Source organism: Xiphophorus maculatus, chromosome 21 (assembly GCF_002775205.1).
Source record: "Xiphophorus maculatus strain JP 163 A chromosome 21, X_maculatus-5.0-male, whole genome shotgun sequence".
NCBI lineage: Eukaryota > Metazoa > Chordata > Actinopteri > Cyprinodontiformes > Poeciliidae > Xiphophorus > Xiphophorus maculatus.
Genome location: NC_036463.1, coordinates 17,861,950 through 17,881,260, shown reverse-complemented (window position 1 = coordinate 17,881,260; position 19,311 = coordinate 17,861,950). Strand labels below are relative to the sequence as shown.

General features: G+C 41.2%; 1 protein-coding gene across 2 annotated transcripts in view; it reads left to right on the top strand.

Annotated features, from left to right (window-relative positions):
* arhgap29 (Rho GTPase activating protein 29) overlaps nt 1-19,144 on the top strand; it is a 36,357-nt gene extending 17,213 nt beyond the window's left edge. The window contains exons 3-23 of one of the 2 annotated variants that reach the window (XM_014473483.2): nt 490-633; nt 3,991-4,087; nt 5,228-5,300; nt 5,712-5,772; nt 6,229-6,375; nt 7,966-8,030; nt 8,122-8,232; nt 8,334-8,414; nt 8,852-9,034; nt 9,122-9,259; nt 9,341-9,531; nt 11,105-11,274; nt 12,653-12,781; nt 13,856-13,954; nt 14,092-14,255; nt 15,102-15,290; nt 15,495-15,632; nt 15,725-15,960; nt 16,656-16,956; nt 17,041-17,149; nt 17,234-19,144. In XM_014473483.2, coding sequence (XP_014328969.1) covers nt 490-633; nt 3,991-4,087; nt 5,228-5,300; nt 5,712-5,772; nt 6,229-6,375; nt 7,966-8,030; nt 8,122-8,232; nt 8,334-8,414; nt 8,852-9,034; nt 9,122-9,259; nt 9,341-9,531; nt 11,105-11,274; nt 12,653-12,781; nt 13,856-13,954; nt 14,092-14,255; nt 15,102-15,290; nt 15,495-15,632; nt 15,725-15,960; nt 16,656-16,956; nt 17,041-17,149; nt 17,234-18,192 — 3,785 coding nt within the window. In that variant the 3' untranslated portion in view covers nt 18,193-19,144. Of the gene's footprint in view, nt 1-489; nt 634-2,760; nt 3,044-3,990; nt 4,088-5,227; nt 5,301-5,711; nt 5,773-6,228; nt 6,376-7,965; nt 8,031-8,121; nt 8,233-8,333; nt 8,415-8,851; nt 9,035-9,121; nt 9,260-9,340; nt 9,532-11,104; nt 11,275-12,652; nt 12,782-13,855; nt 13,955-14,091; nt 14,256-15,101; nt 15,291-15,494; nt 15,633-15,724; nt 15,961-16,655; nt 16,957-17,040; nt 17,150-17,233 lie in introns of those variants that run through there. The other variant, XM_023325828.1, reaches the window with a different exon arrangement.
* Nucleotides 19,145-19,311: the final 167 nt, after the last annotated feature.

The window sequence follows — 19,311 nt, the reverse complement described above, 5'->3', positions numbered from 1 at the left end:
ACGAAATCAGTCAAACGCGTAAAAACAACAACTATAATTTGTTCAGTCAGTGCAAGTAGGGGCATAACAGCCAATGTAAAATAAATAATAAAGAAATTGAAAGTGACAAAAGCGATAGATTGGTTGCCTTGGTCAAACAGGTACAAATAATCTGCAACAAACCTTCTTTTAAATGGTTCAGAAAGTGCGATTAGGAAATCAAATCTAACGTAAAATAAATAAAATGTAACGTCAGTCAGAGCACAAAGCATAGAATTGGACTGAATAGATTAGCTCTTATGAATTGGGCATATTGTTACCGGTACCTGATGTAAATCTTTTTTCAATATCTGTTCCGATACAGATAACAATATCAGATCGGTGCATTACTAATAATTGTTTAAACAGGGTTGATTGTTGTTGTAAAAACATCCTAAATGGTAATAGCTGATTTCCTGAAGTAAAGCAGTCATGAGTAGAACTAATTGGGCCTTCCTTTCTGACTTCTAGAGCATCAGGATTCCCTCCATCAGGCGGTCCACGAGCGACTCGGCGAGCTGCTGCGAGTCCTAAAGGCCATCATCAAGAAGCACCAGAGCCTCAACTCTGTGGACATCCTGAGCAAAGCTGGAACGGTGATCGCCACGGTCAAAGGTATGCTGAGCTTTTGCCAGCTCTGCCTTAAAAAAAAAAAAAAAGTGTAAACACACACAGCGGAGCTGTCAGGTTTCCTGTGAAACATGCCAGCCACTCCTCCACTCTTCCTCTGGTCTGTTTTCCGTCTCTGCCGTATCTGATCCTCCCTTCTCTCATGACAGCCTACTCTGCTGAACACACATTTTCTATGTCCTGCAAGTAGAATAACAAAGCTTCTTAAAGACTCCGTAAACTGTTTTCAAAAACAATCAACTCCTTACAGGAGGCTTTGAGATATGGTTCAGCTAACATGTTCTCTTTTCTGTAACCTTTGGATCTAGTCGGGTGTGTTTTACATTTAACTTGAATTTAACATAAAACATGTGATGCATTCAGGTGACAAAAAAAATAGATATGTGATGAAATTTCAGCAATATTTATGGCAAACCAACTTTTTTGTATTCACAAATGGAGTAAAGGTTTAATAAAATACGGTCTAGTCTAGGTTTGATTAAACCCTATGTCTACACCAATGACTCCAAGGTGCTCCTACTGCTAAAAACATTAAAATACTCAAACGGAAAAGATTTTCAGAAATCTCAAACTGATTTCTGAAAATCAGAAAGTTTGAGAGAATCCAGGTTTTACTGTAAAACCATCCACTTCACGTTTAGTCAAAGTACTTTTGAATTTGAGCACATAAAGTGTAAAGAGCAGTCCTCATAGGAAGGCCCAAAGCACATGCAAACATTAACTGTAACTAAATTTCAACCGAGTTTAATCAAAAAAATCAAAAAAGTTGTAAATATCTCCTGTGAGATTCTCTCCTGAGAGAATTCAGCCTTTATGTAACAGTTGTGGCAGGTCAACTAACATTAGTCGACTATTATTCTAAGAGACCAACTCGAGAACTACTTCCTTTTTCGCTTCAAAATAAGAGTCTGAACATGGCTACAACAGAATATGGAGCTAATTGCTCTCACCTTTATGCCTGGGGCTCATGATAGGCTAAGCTAACTTCAACAACAACTCGATAGCTTCCCAAAACTGTGTTCACTAAGACAACATATATTACTGCAAAAATTTAAATTTAAACAGCTGTTGATTAGATAATAAATTAATGTAACTTTTTTTTTTAATTGTTAGGAAAGTTTTAAAGGATTTCCCAAGATCAATGTGGGACTTCAGCCCAAAATAATGATTGATTTTGATCTGCTTTACTAAAGCACAATTGAAGGATCTGATTAAGACTATAAAACTTTTGAGTGGGTGATGGGGTGCAGGTTATAAACATGTCATTTCCTGCTCTTTGTCTTTGAATGCAGCCTAGTTTTGGGCAATAAAACCAAAACAGATAAGTCTTTTAGAAATCTGGAGAGTACAGAATTTTGAAACCGGAACGCAGGAACTGCATAATTTAGCTGCTGTGAAAAAAAATATTCCAAATGACCTTGTTGTCAAGACTGATTAACAACACACCAGAACAAACTCCTAAACAGGTTTCTACAATAACTTGCGTGCAATGTAAACATTAAAGCTTTTAATGACTAATTCTGGGGCTCTTCTGCCACTAGGTGGTCAGAATTGCTCACTTCTTGACCCTCCACACCCCACCCTGCTGTCCTCTTAGTAACAATGTGCTAACTGTCCACATGTCAATAAATTTTAGAACCAAATCGCAACACTTTTCAGTTTAAGAGAATTAGGAAAGATGGGGAAAAAAGGAGAAAGATATGATGAAGTTGTATCAAATTTTATTTAATTTCAGCTTTATAACAAAGTAATTTTGACTCAACATAAGATGAAGTGCAGAATTTCTCCCATGATTCTTGGAACGAAGTCGTTTACCACTCTACCTCGGCGTGGTATTAAGTTCTGTGGGACCCAAAGCGGTCTCCAGTCGCCGAATGTCGGACAGGTCTTTGCTGCTGACGAGTTGCTTCGACGGTGTTGTGCGTTTTCCATGCAAACAATACCATTTTTCCCAGATGATGTAACTTCCGCATTTGGACCGTTGGTTGGGGCCTGAGCAAGTAGTGGCATTGTATCCCAGCAAGCCTCAGGATGTCCTGTTGAGGGGGGGTTAGGGGTGGGATAGGAAAGGAGGACATTCAGCGACACAGGAGTTGTGTCCTTTTCATTGGACGTGGCCACAGTAGCTGGTCCAGGATTGCCAAGAAGCTTCCCAAGGACAACGGAACCTGTTCAAGTCATTGTTGCCTGGACCGTCGCCTGTGGCCTACTAAAAGACAATACCATCTTTTACTTTTTTTTCTCAATGGATCTGTTTTGTTGTCATCTTCACATTCCTTAAAAGATTTGGAAATCTGGGATTTTTAAGGTGCTTCTGAAACGTTTACACATAGGACTTGTTGCTGGAATCAGAGGCTTATAGCAGTTAGAACGAGGCCTGGAAAATCGTGTTAAGGTGGGTCGTTTTTTGTTTTACGTGTAATTTAAGAGGTTTCTACAAAGAATTGGGAAATATAACGGAGAATGCTTCGTCTCATTTGGAAATCTTTACAAGTCGAGTTTAATTAGTTTCATCAGACATGAAGGAAATCGTTAAACATTTTTGTTGGCCTATTGAAGGTATTAAGAGCCACGTTCTATAGAGATATGGGAGTTTTTTTCCCCCTCGCATTAAATTCCAATAAAACAAGCAAACCAGAAAATCAAAATCAAAAATAAGAATGTCTCTGTTCATCGATAAAAAGGTTGGATTTCCACAAAAGTTTATCCTGTCTTGGCCTTTGAACTCTAGAAATCTTCATTGTTCCAGTGGAAGGGAAAGCCCGAGGAAACGACGGAGGTAGCAGAGAGCGCTCTGTGACATCACTGGTTTATTGTTGCACGTTTTCTCTGCTTTTCGACCATCTTTTTTCGGGGAGAGAGGCTTATTTTCTCTCTTCTAAGTCAGAACAGGAAGTTTATTGTGGAGACTGATTACAGCCGTATTTACGCCGCTTTCCCTCCCCCACCTTCATTCTGTCCTCAGTCATCACCGTGTTTAGACTCGCAGCAGGAAACTACTGCTTGGCCAGATTACAGCAAAATATACACACTTGCAGTCCCCTGCTTATCTTTACAGACTGAAAAAAGTTTGTTTTTGGACGCTTCCAGAGGGGAGGGCACTGGGTGATTTTTGGATTTTTCAAATCTCAGCACGTAAACAGATTGCCAAGAACTTCAGGTTCTTGAGGAGTACACCGTGACTCTAGAACTTTTCAATAGCGCCATGTTTGACATCACCAACAGGATGACGATGAATCATACCGTGGAGCTGATGCCTCTGAACAAAGGAGGCACACAGCATTCATCAGTTCAGTATCCTGCCAAAACCTGACTCAGTCTCTCTTTATTACATGTTACCAGGAGTGAACTTCAATGAGGTGAACGAGGAGAACAAGCAGAAGCTTTTTGGGGAGATCTACACCGCTATTGATACTTTGGCGTTCACCTTTGGCAATGTGTAAGTAAGATATCGGTGTTGGGCAACCATTGTACATACAGTTAATGGAACAAGTTGATTGTGTTTTTGTTTTGTTAATAGATTCAGGTCATTTTTACCACTTATTTATGCACTTTTGGCGCTTTTGCACTTGACTTGTTAGCCTGTCAAATTGCTTCAACTCATACCTGCCGTGGTTACGAGTAATTTAAAGTAGATCTGATACGAGTGTCTGTATCTGTCCTGATATTAAAAACTTCTAGCTCAGGTAGTATGGCAATGTGCCCAATCCAAGAGGGTGGATCTATTCAGTCTAACTCTATGATTTGAACTCGAGCGATGTCACGCTTTATTATTTAATTTACGTTATATTTAGAATTCCTAATCGCACTTTCTGAACCATTTGAAAGAAGGTTTGTTGTAGTTTATTTTTCCATGTTTGATCAAGAAAGTAAACCTATTGTTTTTGTCACTTTAGATTTCTTTATTATTGATTTTTACAGCCGCCGCTATACTCTTAAATGCATTGACTGAACAAATTAAAGTTGTTTTTACATGTTTGACCGAGCTTGTGAAGCAGTTGGTGTATTTTAGTGTGCTGTACTGGTGCAGAGTTATAAAATAAATGTGCATTTCAACGTATTTATGTCTGTGTTGTAAAAAAAGAAAAAAAAAGAGAGTCAATTCAGCACCATTTTTCTAAATCTGATAGGTATCGGCCAAGACTAAGCCTCGGATATTGATATCGGAAGTGGAAAAAAAAGTGGATCAGTTCATCTCTAATTTAAATTAGACATTCACCAATCCATTGGCAATCATTTCTGGTGTTTAACAAAAATACAAGACTAATCTTGTATTTTTGTCATTTTACATTGGATTCCAACCATTACTCCAGTCAAGAAACCCGCCACATTTTTTTTCTCTTATGTGATGTTGTCCTTGGTGAAAAAATCTGAATCATTCCTAATCAGAATCTGCAGAATTTGAGTTGTTTTAACATAGAAAAAATAATCATATCACTGCATTTTTAACACAGTTAGGGGATTTTCTGTCTTTTCTGTTAGAAACAAAAGAAACATAAGCTTTATTGATAGATGACCAATAATTCTTGTCCATTTCCCCACCTAATCTTATTTTTTATTTTTCTGTTTCCTCTTCCAGAGTGTCTGACTTCCTTATGGGAGATGTAGAGAATGGATCAGTGTTGGGGCTCCCCCTGACTAAGAGAAGCAGGGTAAGGAAAGTAGGACAGGTGGCCTTGTGTTAGAAGTCATCGCCTACTAGAAATGCATCTAAAATAAAAACAAATGGCTCATGTCAGTTTATTCTGAGCGCCGTTTTAACAGCAGGATGTAGCTTACTAAAACTGAATATGAAAGATTAGCCAGCAGAGTTCAGAGGTGAACCAAGGCCTCGTTGACTGACGCAGTTGCCTTAAACATCCTCCTCTGGTGATAAATCGTTGTTTTCCTGCTGGATGTTTTACTGTAAAAGTGGTCTGAGGAGGAAGTTGTCTCTCTGATAAGGACTGTACCATGCATGTTACTGGAGCATTCTGTTTTTCAAGGAGGATGCACTTCCTTTCCTCCCTGCTTTGTATTATTATTATTATTATTTTTATAAAGCCATTTTGTCTGTTTTTCAGTCCTCTGAGAACCTCTCTGTGGAATCTGGAGGATCCGGTTCTGAGAAAGATGATCCGCCAGGTAAGACGGATTGAACACACAGCTACTGTACTCTCTGCGCCCGCTGTGTGAAAGGGTCTGGATGAAAACTAATCTTCTCACATTGAGAGGCAAGAAGGAAAAAAAAAGGAAAAACCCTTGCACATAAATGACGTGTAGATCAGTATTTAGGTGGAGCTCTTGTTGCTGCTTTTTGTTTATTTATATATTTTTTACACTGCCTGCTTTGTCTGAAGGATTAAGTAGGTAATAAGCAATCACCTTACTGACATAATACTTCTGCTGTCAGTGTTGGTTAGCCTTGACAGTATTAGCCCATATTGCTAGTAGTCAAGGTCAGACTGAGCTTTTCCTGGGTATCGCATTGTGATCGTGCACATGGCACATCCATCAGGTTCCGGTCCATAGAGCCTCCATCAGTCATGGAGGAGACCACCTCTTACAAAGCTTTTTGTTGGATTTCCTTCGTAACAACAGGGCCGTCTCCACCGGTTCGGCCGGAAGAGGTGGACAGGACACTGCAGAGGCAGGACAGCGGAGTGGAGTCCGTGCTGCTCTACGCCAAGGCGTGGTCCAAGTACACCAAGGAACTCCTGGCATGGGTGGAGAAGAGGATCAGTGTGGGTGAGTTGGACCAATCGTATATTTCTAATTGTGCTTCTAAAGGCTTTGGTGAACAAGACTGTATGACAGGAAAGAATTGAGAGAAGTTTCTCATAAGGACTAAAGAGATTTTTCTTAAAGTGTTGGTCTTTTACTTTGAGACACTCAGAGAAATCGGCTGGTGAAAGAAATTGGTCAGCGACTCATCCTGACTAGTGATTGGCTGGTTACAAACTCGGAAATCATATTCTTTTCTTACCACACACCATCTGTAAGCACCGAAGGCAATATTTTCTTTGTTGAAGTTGTTACTGCAAGAATGGGAGTCAAAGTTCACAGTTTTTATTATCAGCAAGGAGTTTTACTTCATAGCTATGCAGATGATGCCCAGCTCTACATTATAATGTCACCAGGTGATCCTGAACCCATCCCTGCACTGAACTGATGGATAGATCACATTAATGCATGGATGTGCCACAACATTCTCCAGCTAAACAGAAACCGAACTGAAAACTTTTGAACCCAAAGAGGATCGACCTAAAGTCAACGCACAGCTTCATTTATTACAGCTAGAAACTAGTAATCTGGAACACTTGGAAACTGGGTGTAGCGATGGACTCAGACCTGAACCTTCAGAGCCACATAAAGACAGTAACAAACTTGGGCTTCTATCATCTGAAAAACATTTCCAGAATTGAAGGACTAATGCTCTTTTGTTAAGTTTCTACAGTCCTTCCACCGGCTCCCTGTAGCTCAGAGAATAGACTTTAAAATACTTTTTCTAGTTTATAAATCACTGAACAGCTTATCACCACAATACATTAAAGATCTGCTGCTGTTGTATCAACCTTCCAGACCAATCAGGTCTTCTGGTTCTGGTCTAATCTGAACCAGAACCAAACATGGAGAAGCAGCATTCAGCTTCTTTGCACCACAAATCTGGAACAAACATCCTGAAAACTGCAAAACAGCTGAAACACTGACTAAAACTCCACCTGTTTACAGCTTCCTTTGATTCATAGTAGCTGCTTGATGATTTTGAAGATGGCATTTGACATATGTAATGTTTACTACTTGTTTCATAATTGGCTACTGTATAATGTTTTTACAGTATGAAGCACTTTAAACTGTCTTGTTGCCAAAATGTGCAATACAAATAAACTTAACTTTTAAATGAAGTCAGAGGAAATGCAAAATCCGTCAGAAAAAACTTCATCGTTGGTTCAGTGTTTGCTTAATTATATTTCCAGCATTGTTGTGTTTTCATTCGGTTTTTCCTTTAGTGTTAAATGAACTCCAGTTCAAGATTTTGCTATAGTCACCACTGTTTGTTCAGCTTTATTACTGGTTTTATGTCCAAACAAAAAGTTTTAAAGAGATTCTGAATGAGGGGCTTTACTGCAGGTTTGTTTGACTATATTACCTAAGCTCAGGGTTTGAGTTTGTAGTGTGAGATCTTTTATTTGTTTGACGAGTTAATGAATGCTTTCAGCTGAACACACAAAGCTCACATTCGCACTGTACAGGGCAGACCGTAAAGTACCATCAATCAGCACAATAACAAAAGCAGTGTTCAGAAACGAGCTGGAAATGTTCTTCTTCTACTCGCAGATGTCGAGTGTGCCAAAAGTTACGCCAAGATGGCCGAAACTGCCAAGACTCTCGCAAGTCAGCAGGTGAGAAAAAAAAAAATGCCGCAGCTCATTTCTTTATCAGACTAATCGCAAGCGCTGACGTTTAGAAATTTTTTTTCCTCCCACCTCTAAGGAATTCATGCCGTTCCGTGAGACGTACATGACCGCTTTCAAAAACGACATCGAATACAGTCAGCTGGTACTTCAAACCGCAGCAATACTCCAAAGCAACAAATTTGTGCAGGTAATCCATGAAACGGCTTCATTTTTTACATTTATTTATTTCTTTTTTTTTTTTTAGAAGTATTGAAAGAGATCTTAAAGATGGTGTGTCTTTGTTTTCAGCCTCTCCTGGGTAGAAAGAATGACCTGGACAAACTACGGAGAGAGGTCAAAGAGCAGTGGCAGAGAGAGCAAAAGAAAATGGTGAGTGGTCAGTTCTGTTTAGCAAAGTTAATTTAGAATAGAAAAGAAAGTACTTTACTGATGCCTAAGGGGAAATTGCTTATTTGTTGACAAGCTGCTCCATCTAAAGTATTAAATATTATTAAATACAAATATAACCTTAAGCGATATAAAATTGAGAAAATATACACTCATAAGTTTGAAGTTGTAAGTAATTTAAATATAACTAAATATAAAATAAAGAAAGTAATAAGTACACACATCTTAATCTATACATAAATCTACGAATGAGTCCAAATAAATAAACTGCAAATAAAATAGGAAAACTAATTTCTGAATTAAAAATCAGACCGGTACACACTGAAAGATTTGTGTCTTTATTGTTTATTGTAGTCATTTCTCAGTGATGTTTCTGCCTGTGAATTACCTTTGTTCTTTTTCTCTATTTTTGTCTCCAGCAAGAGTCAGACAGCGCTCTGAGGAAGGCCCGGCTGCTGCAGGCCCAGCGGCAGGAAGAGTACGAGAAGGCCAAGGTGAGCACCAGCCGCCTGGAGGAGGAGCAGACTGCGGGAGGAGGAGGCGCAGCTGCAGCCAAGCAGCTGGAAAAGAGGCGCAGGCTGGAGGAGGAGGCCCTGCAGAAGGTAGAGCGCATCCTCCAGTTTTTTGATTTATTTTCTCCCGTCCAAGTGTCCCCATGTTTAAGTTGTCTTGGATCCTCATTTTGTCAGGCCGAGGAAGCCAGGGAGCACTGCAAAACTTGCCAGATCGACGTGAGCGTGAAGAGAGTGGACCTGGCCAACACCAAGAGCGAGATCATCACTCAGATCAGAGAAATGGTCTCCCAGTGTGACCTCACCCTCAAGGCCGTAAGTTCACGTCTGTAACGTTCACACATGAGGCGTAGATGAAACGGAGAGACCAAGCAGCGCGCGATTTCACCGTTGCAGGTGACCGTCAACTGGTTCCAGCTGCAGCAGGCCCAGGTTGTGTCTTTACCCGTCAACCACCAGAGCCTGTGCGAGAACGCCAAGCAGTACGAGCCGGGCCAGCGTTACATCGACTTCGTCCAGAGCCTGCCGACCAATGGGCCCCGCCTGGAGTCGCACTCGATGGATTCGCCCGTCACCTCTAATGCCTGGTGAGATGCATGAATATCAGACAGATTATGGCTTCCAACAGGGCTGCTACGCAATGTTGTTTTAGTTATCGATTAATCGGATAAAAAAATTGGTACATTTTGCTGACTTTTTAAAATTTTTATTATTCAAACCTTTTTTGTAGAGTAATAGAAATACATTAAGAGATTAAAATAAATAAATAATTCAGTTAGTTTTTAAAATAAGAACATGAACATTTTATTGCATACCCGCAATAACATCCAGGATTTCTTTATTTGATCATTTGTAGCGTAGGATGCATCTGCATCAACATGCTCAGCTCTTTCTGCAGTGTTGGACTGATTTGTTTATTACTTTTGGAATAACTGTTTAATAAATGGATAACAAAAGATGCTGTTTTTGAAAAAAGTATGCCACTTAAGGAATTTTGTGTAGGGCATGTTTACAAAGTTTTTTTATTTGATCTGAAATGAAAAATGTACATATTTTTTGTAAAATAATTTTTGCTTATACTGCTCTGACTTTGTTGTTGTTTCAGCAAATTATCTTTTTTTACACTCTAGTTAGCGATTAAACGATTACAAAATTAGTTGACTATTATTTCAATAATTGACTCATCGCGATTAATCCGATTAATCGTTTCATCCTTCAAAGACTCCCTCAGAGGACTCCAGCAGCTACACTAAACTGTGCAGACACATACTGGACAGACGTTAATTGTCTCCCTACAATGTTCACAATTCTTTTCCTAAAAACAAGCAAGTCCTACAAATTTCGGGATGTAATTTTGGTCCCATCAGCTGGGCGTGTCTTCACACCCTGTGTGATAAATAAACGCCGGACCTCGCGGAGATTGTTTTGGAAAGCGTAACGCAATCGGGGCGGCGGGCTGCTTCCTGTGGAAACCATTGCGGTCAGCGGTCGGAGAAGCTTCCCGTCAGTTCAGCTCAACTTCTATCATTTTCAGCTCCCACTTTGCTAAGATTAGCTGTCCTGCTAATTTCGGTAATTGACTTTGGTCGTTTCTCTTAAGTGTTTTTAGGGGGAAAAGCTACCACAAAAAAAATAAATAAATCAGAAGGGGTATTGTTGACACAGGTTTGTGATCTCTCACACACACCCATGCACATACCAGACAGATGGGAATAAGAGAGTACTTTGTTCTCACTTAGTTTTCTCCCAGCCCCCCTGACTCTGATCCCTCTGATCAAAAGAGTTCAGCTTAGGAGAGAGGAAATGAAACTTTGGCGCATACACACACCCACGCTCACATTCACCCACAACACTGCTCCCCAAAAGCTTAAATATAGAGCGCTGACCTACTTAGTGATGTATTGTGGGATACTTTTGGTTAACAATGGAGAGCATCGTTTGTTGATGTGCAGGAGTCAGTCAGTTAGTCATCATTATGCAGTAGTTTACTTGTGCTTGATGTCCTGATCTCATGATATCAGGATTAGTCAGGGATCCTGTCACCGCTGATGGAATTTACTAGCATAATTAGCAGCTTGATGCTTGTATATATTAATCAAATTGTAATTCAGCGTCTTACTTCTGAGTTCTTGCTCATTTCCTTCCTTTTTTGTGTCTCAGGCTGCCTTCAAACAAGCGCTCACTGAGTGGGAGCCACTCCTCCCACAGCAACCTGTCGCAGACATCCGTCACCTCCGACGTGGTGGGCGGAGAAGACGTGGACGGTCACAGCAACACCCACCACGCCAAGATTGCAGAGAGACGCTCCAATGGTGGCACCGATATACAAGGTAGGTTTGCTTCAGCAGGTTAATTAGACATTTTTAGGGAAAAACATGAAGGGAAACTGTGCAATTGGAGCCAGAACATAGGATTTTTATTTATTTTTTTGTTTATGAAACCTTTCCTTAATTACCACATTACTGGCAAAAAGAAGTTTTTTTTTGTTTAGTTTTTTTATTGTTTATAAAAATTGCCAATATAAACCCATTCTGCTTAAATTACAAGCTTGTGATTTTCTACTTTCATTTTTTTTGTACAATTTTTATTAATTATGACATTTTCTATGTAAATGGTGTTTCCCATATAGCTGATTTGTAACATTTTAAATATTCCTCAAATATCCCAAATGTTTACATTTAAGATATGATTTTTGTAAAATAAGTGATACTTGTATGAATTGGACTACATTTTTAAAATCTGGAGTAGTTAGCAGCTTACTCTCTGTTTTGATATGACTCTTTGATAACTGGGCTCATAACTGTTTTCATCAGCAGGCCTTACTTGGCCACGCTGAATTTCTTAGATCTCTTCATTGTATAATTATATCCAAATATTAACATCTACTGCAAACAGCCTACAATACGGTTTTACAAGACATTTAAAGATGCTAACGCTCAACGCTACAATGGTTTTACATTTGACCACTTGTTGTATGCATTTGGTGTCCGCGCCTCCTTAAAAACTCTCAAATTCATTTATTTAAAATTTAGGCCTTAAAATGTCTTAGATTTGTTAAATAAAATGCAAGTTGGCTTTACATATACTAATCACAGGTCATAAATTTGTCATGGCAGGACTTTTCAATCTGAGATTGTATGTATTTTTTTTTCTGACAGAACTTTTCTATCAGGCAAACGTTTGCGTTGTCTCGCGTTGACATTTTCACTCGATGCGTTCTGTGACTGAAGGCAGTTAAGACTATCAGTAACAGGCTGCTAATGCTTGCTTGCTAGCTAACAAGCAAACAAACAAGCCATTAGCAGCCAGCTAGAGAGCCATATGCATATGAGAAGCAGAAAGCTGTTGCCAAGAGCCACAAAAGGCCCCAGAAATTTTACAGTTTTGCCTCCTTGCTTTTCTTTGGTACATCTTTGTTATAATATAGGTCTTAAATGTTATTCATAATGGTCTTCAAAAGTCTTAAATGTAATAAGTAACCCTCATACATCTGACATTCTGAATCAGAGCTGTTCTTTCAGCGACAGAAAGTACAGGACGACCTTTACAGATATGAGTATCAGTGATTAATGAACTCCCAACGTTTACTATAAATATTGAGAAATTCCACTTCATTTGTTGCAAATGTTGGCATCGGAGAGTGTTTATGAAGGCAGACGGGTGCAAACGTTTTTTTTATTCACGTTTTGATTCTCCTTTCTTTCGCAGCACTTCGAATTCAGGGTCCCTTCCGCCCCTGGGGTTCAGCCAGTCAGGGCGGTGGGATGTGCAGCGACTCGGAAAGCGCCGGAGGGAGCAGCGAATCGCGCTCCATGGACTCGCCCACTGCAAGTCCAGGTATTAGGCTTACGGATTTGCACCACTTCATTCCTTCCCCACCCAGTGTTGTCTGAACTCACAACATGCATGTTACACCCTGATTTTATATTTAAATCACTTGCTGTCACACTGAGCTACTGAGGCAATAAATCATGGTTTATTATTTTGAAAGGCTTCAGAGAAAATTGTTTGCCAAAGAACGTGAAGGTGCCCTGAAATGGCAGCCAGAAACAGAAGATATCTGCCCATTGTGGGTTTTTTTAATTGTCCCGGGGCGTCGGACATTTTTGTTTGAGTGATCTTGATGTTCACCCAACGTGGCTGGCATGTTCTCTCACAATCAGGAGGCTTAGCAATCGCACACTGTGAATGTTATGCAACTCTAATACAGTGCATACCAACATAAAAAGGTTGTGTTGAGTGGGGTTTATGTTTTTCATGTTGCTATGCTGCTGTACTTGAGGTGTACGGGTGCTTCGTGTCACGTGTTGTCACATTTACATCACAAATTTCAATGTGCCTTACTGGGGTTTATATGTCAGAGCAACACAAAGGAGGGAATAATTGAGAAAGGATCATTTTCAGTTTTTCTTAACACATATTTTGATGTTTTCTCCAAAATAATTAAGATGCATAAAGCTGGCAGACACACACCCTAAAAGTCTTGCAGCTGCAGTGAAAGGTTTTACTGTGAAAACATGGATTAAAAAAAAAAAATCATGATTTCTTTTTTTTTTTCTATGCAGCCTTTGTTTGTCACTTAAAATCAAAATCAAACCGTTTGGGCAGAAATAACCTCTCCCGATTGGTGGAAGTAAGTCCACCGTTTGCATAATCACCAGTTACAGATTATTGAGGATTTGTGCCGCCCCATTGACCATTGCGAAAGTGTGAACAGTGTGCGAATTTATCCCCGTTTAGCCTCATCAGGTTCTTCAGAAGCAAAGCAGTGTTAATAAAACAATCCTTTAGGTGACCATTAATCAGCCACTGTGGATGGTAATCACTAACAATGAGCTGCCACGTTTAGGAATCTGACACCAGGAACGCATAAGATGTGGCCTAATGTGTGTGTTCTGGCTGCTTGTTCAGGGGATTTCAAGAGAAGGTTGCCAAGAACTCCCTCTACAGGAACCATGTCATCTGCTGATGACCTGGAAGATCGAGAGCCTCACTCACCACTGGATAACGGTGAGTTGAACCAGAACCTTTCTACTTCCTGGTCATTTGGAGTTATTTTACCCTTGCTGTGTGATTTTTATTTTTCCCCCTAATCTGTTCCTCTCCACGATCACGTTTAAAGCTTACTTTCCCCTTCTCACTGGCAGGTTTAAGTGAGATGATGATAGAGACGGCCAGCTCCCCGGGGCCGTTCAGAAACACCCAGATGTCCAAAGCAGCTCAGACCCACAGGCTAAGGAAGCTCCGCGCGCCCTCCAAATGCAGAGAATGTGACAGCCTGGTGGTGTTTCATGGAGCCGAGTGTGAAGAGGTAAAACTCGCATTCCTCGCTTTATTTTATTCTTTTTGGGTTTTTTTTTTTTTAATGAACAGAACGAGAGAAACCCAATCCGGGCCAAAACCTTTAGTGTTCAGATCTTTTTAGTAACTCCAGCTCACTGCATTCAAACGTCAAGAAAAAGCCTGCCAAAGTTACACAACAGCTTCTTTATCACCCACGGGAGCAAAAATTTGAAACAAAAACTGAAGGAAAAAAAAAGAAGGAAAAATGCCACTTCTACCCCCCTTAATCAAAATGCTTGAATGAGAGGGAATAAAAGGAAAAAAGTTGAAAATGGTCACATTCTCTCCTCAGAGACCAAACGAAGGGGGATCAGGCAGGAGGAAACTGAAGAGGCTTTGTTTGTCTTCTGAAGAGTCCTCTCCATCATCCCTGTGCAGCCTCCCTCTTCTGTTGACTTTAGATCAAGTTTCTGTCCATATTTCTTAGATACACTGAGCAAGGCAAATAAAGGAGTCACTGGAAAAAGATAGATTATGTAATGCCGGTTGACATATTGACAGGAAGCTGGCACAAGTATCCCCTTGGCAGCATGTTGGGAGTCCCATACTGCTGGTCGCAAGGACATCTTGGCCTAATCTGAAGTTCCCAGGAAATATTTCTCAGAGTTCTATTTGTGTCTGCAGATTTACGCACTTCCTGTTCTGTATTCCCTTTTCACTAGAAGAATGTTTCTTTTGGCGTTTTGGCGTGTTTTTGTATTAAAATGTGCTTGGCCTAATGTTTTTTTGTTGTTGTTTTTTAACTCTGTGGTCTGCTTTTGAGTTGTTTTGTCCTATTCTGTTTTGCTTAAATTGCCCGTTGCTGTGTTTGCAGTGTTCGCTGGCCTGTCACAAGAAGTGCCTGGAAACGCTGGCCATCCAGTGTGGCCATAAGAAGCTCCAGGGCAGGCTTCACCTGTTCGGCATCGACTTCACGCAAACGGCCAAAAACACTCCCGACGGCATTCCCTTCATCATCCGGAAATGCACATCTGAAATCGAGAACAGGGCGCTCAACATCAAGGTATTGTTATTCCACCGTAAAGCCTGCCTACAAAGCCTCACCTCGATTTAAAAGTTAACCAAACAGTTTTCAGGTTGCGTGGCCTTTCTCTGTGGTGCCCGTCAATATTCTAGAGTCGGTGGCCCTGGTTTCTCCTTTGTGAGTCGGAAAAGGCCATCGCAGTTTCCTGTGCTGAAAGCTTTCTTTTTTTTTTGTGCTCTGAAGGGGATTTACCGCGTGAACGGTGCCAAGTCCCGGGTGGAGAAGCTGTGCCAGGCGTTTGAGAACGGCAAAGACCTGGTGGAGCTGTCCGAGCTCTACCCCCACGACATTAGCAACGTGCTCAAGCTGTACCTGAGACAGGTAGGCTGCTTTCTCATAGTGTTTGAAGCCTAATTAAAAAAAACAAAAAACAGGGCTTTCTTATCAAGTTTGGTGTTTCTTGTGCCCTCCAGCTTCCAGAGCCTCTCATCTTGTTCCGCTACTACAACGACTTCATCGGTTTGGCGAAGGAAAGCCAGCGCATCATCGTGGAAGAACTTGAAGCCCAGCGGCTCAATCCTGGCGCCATTACGGCAGCCCAGGTCAGCGTGGAGCTCAACAGGGTGTTGTTCAAAATCAAGGATCTGCTGAGACAGCTGCCTCCAGCGCATTACAAGACGCTGCAGTTCCTCATAGAGCATCTTCACAGGTACAGAGGGAAAGGGAAGTTCTCCAAACATTGCTTTAACATGGGTATTGATCTGCTTCTCAGGGTGTTTTCACACCTGATAGTCTGCGAGAATCTGTTCGACTGGGGACCAAAACTGCAGCATTTGTTACATTCAGAAGGTGCAGTTACATCAAATGTGCACTACATTTGATGTAACTGCACTACATCAAATGTACCAAACCCTTTGAAAAACCTGTTGCCCGGCTTGCCTGTACTCGCGCCGCGCCAAGAACCACTGAAGGAAACAAAATGAAAACCTCTGAAGAAGACACTGAGCGTAACTTTATTCTTCACAAAATGCAAACCAAAATTAAGTGGTGCCAGTTTTTAGCTGATGTAGGATTTCTCTTTCATTTTTGGCAAAAGACCACAAGCCATTTCTTCCAGTAGCAATGGACTAGACCATTTGGTTTGGTTGCATATAGCCAGAATGTCCCACCAAGCGGTCTCCGGTGCACTTGGCATTCACATACAGAACTACGCCAGAGTTCACGTCAGCCGAATCGAGACCAGAGTTCGCTGTTTTGGTCCTCATCAGAGTTCGATTACATTCAGACCTCCCCAAACGAACCAGACTTTCTAGACAAAAAAAAACTAGAGTTTGATTGAAGTAAACTAAACAGATCTGATGTGAATCCACCCTTAGACTCTCATCTCCTTTGATTCCTTTTAAGGGTGACAGAGTGTTCGGAGGAAAACAAGATGACGGCTAGCAACCTCGGGATCATTTTCGGTCCAACGTTGATCAAGCCGAGGCAGGCGGACGCCGACGTCTCCCTTTCCTCTCTGGTGGATTACCCATACCAGGCACTCATGGTGGAGCTCCTAATCCGACACTACCAGATGATCTTTGATGCCCCCCTCAGCCCTCTGCGTGGCATCTCACCCACAGAGGCAGATTCTCACTCTTGCCTCAGCCAGCAGGAGAAGGAGCAGTTGAGCAGGCACTCGAAGTCACTGGGAGACATCAAGGAGGTGAGAACTTGTCAATTTCCACCCTTTTGACCAGTTTACTTAAGTATCTATTTATCAGTTAACATTTATTTCTGATTTTTACAGCAGAGCTCAAAGGGGTTTAAGAGACATTCCTCCATAATACCATCTTCGCACTTATTAGCTGAGGTTCAGGAGGCCATGCCATCCCTCGATGGAAATGACTTTGAACCTGGTCAGTGTTCATCTTAATAAAAAGCATTCCTTTAAAGCCCATCTGGATTTGTAATATATGTACACTTTTGATCTGTGTTCAAAGGTGACAAGGTGGACTCTGAGACCCTAAACGGGATGTTGTCGTCGAGCGTCCCTGAGATCGCAAAACCCAGCGAGAAGGGTCTGTGCCGCTCGCAGTACGTCACGGTCAGCAGGGTTCTGCTTCGACACCCTCGCAACAAACTGTCCTCCCGGCCGATGAGCATGCCAGCTGAGCGGGTTCTTGGCCGGGGCCAGGTGGACGAGAACAACACCCGGAACAGCGCCAACTGGGAGAACAAGAAGTTAGGCGGATGCAGCCAGTCCATCGAAGAGGTGGACGAGACGGAGAGCTCCAAACTGCGAGCGGGCGCGCATTACCGGAGCACCTTCATCGACACGCAGACGCTACGGAGAACGTGGGACAAACAGTACAAGTACGACGTGGCGTCCAGAGCCACCAGACTGGCAGCCAGCTCTCCGTCGGAGGGATCCGCGCTGGATGCCAGCGGCTTGTCGGCTTCTGTGCCAGCCTCCTTAAACCAAGGGACAGTGGGGAGCACCATCAGCACCATCTACCCTAACAGACCTTACACAGTGGCGGTGCGACCCAGCAGGACTTTAAAGAGGGAGGAAAATGTGTCAAGAAACAACACGATTGCGACAGTTTTTAGAGCGCCGAGGACTCTTCAGCCTCCGCCAGGAACTTTCTACAAGCCTCCCTCAGGGAGCAAAGATAAAGGGCAGCAGAACTGTAAGCTAGCTAACAGCGCAGAGGAGGATGATGACGAAGAAGAGGAGGATGACGACGACGATGAGGAGGACGAGGAAGAGGAGGAACTAGGAATTGAGATAGAAGTTTCAGTCGATGAGCCTCTTGAGGAAGTCGACCAGGCAGCCATGTCTCATTCTCCCAGTTCCAGCCCTGAAGAAATGGGTCAAAACCAGACGAAACCTGTATACCAGAGACTGAGGCCCAGGCGCCTTCAAGAGGTAGAACACAGAGAGGCTCATTTCGTCTAAGTGAAAAGTCCTGGGCTTCGAGAGTCAATACAAACTGTGGTCAAAGGTGAACGAGTTCCATATTAGTCAAAAAAAACAAACAACAAGCTGTCTTCTACCTGTTGATTTAATCCTCAGAAGACCAACAAGTCGCACTTAAACCACTGCGAATATTTCAAATCTTTCAATCGCTTGCTCAGAACACTCGGCACCATATTTATAATTTCTATAAAACTGTGCAATTGTTTTTTTATATATATAGATATATATATATATATATATATATATGTATATTGTACAAAGTTTCTACAAACTTACAATGGATGTTTGTTTTAATGCCAAAAAGTTGGGTGTGAAACATTAGATTAGTGCATATAATTGGAATCGCAACACTGAAAACAATCCAGTGCACTTAACCTGATGTGAATACCGATGGAGCAGTGTTTTCCCCACCGTGAGAGAGTGTTTTAATCTGTTACAAGTAGGTTATTTTCTAATGATTTGTGTATAAATCTGGGTGAAAACATGTACACACATGGCGCGTTAGATAGCTGTACTGGCAGTTAAGACATGTTCTGAAAGGAACAAAATAGCAGAAGCTAGTTAGCCTTTTGCGTTTATATTTTTTAACTTGGATGATGTCAACTTTGTCTGACAGGTTTTTACAAATGCCGCTAGCGGTTTTCCCCCCCCACTGTTTGTAATATCACCTTTGAATTTTAATAGCCAAAGCTTTTTTAATTTTTTTTAATTTTTTTGCAACTTTAATAGTCCTACCAGTAACAAACCTTACATGTTCATTGTCAGCAATAGGAAGGACGTCATTTATTTAAACTGTATCTGTTTTTTTCATTTTAATGTACACAGTTGATAAACTGTTAAAAGGTTCAATGTATTAAAAAGGAGAAGACAAAAAACAGGTACATTTAAACAAACACTCTTTTGTAACTTATTAAAATATATCTGACAAATTCTAAGAAAGACGCGTGTTTTTTTTATTTTATTTTAAACATTCAGTAATTTCACTATCTGCTGATGTAAGCGGGCAACTAGCACGGATTGAAACATATTAGTAACACTTCTAAGTTTTGTTAATTAATCATAAAATGTTTTATAGTTGGTGAGAAAATTCAAATGTTA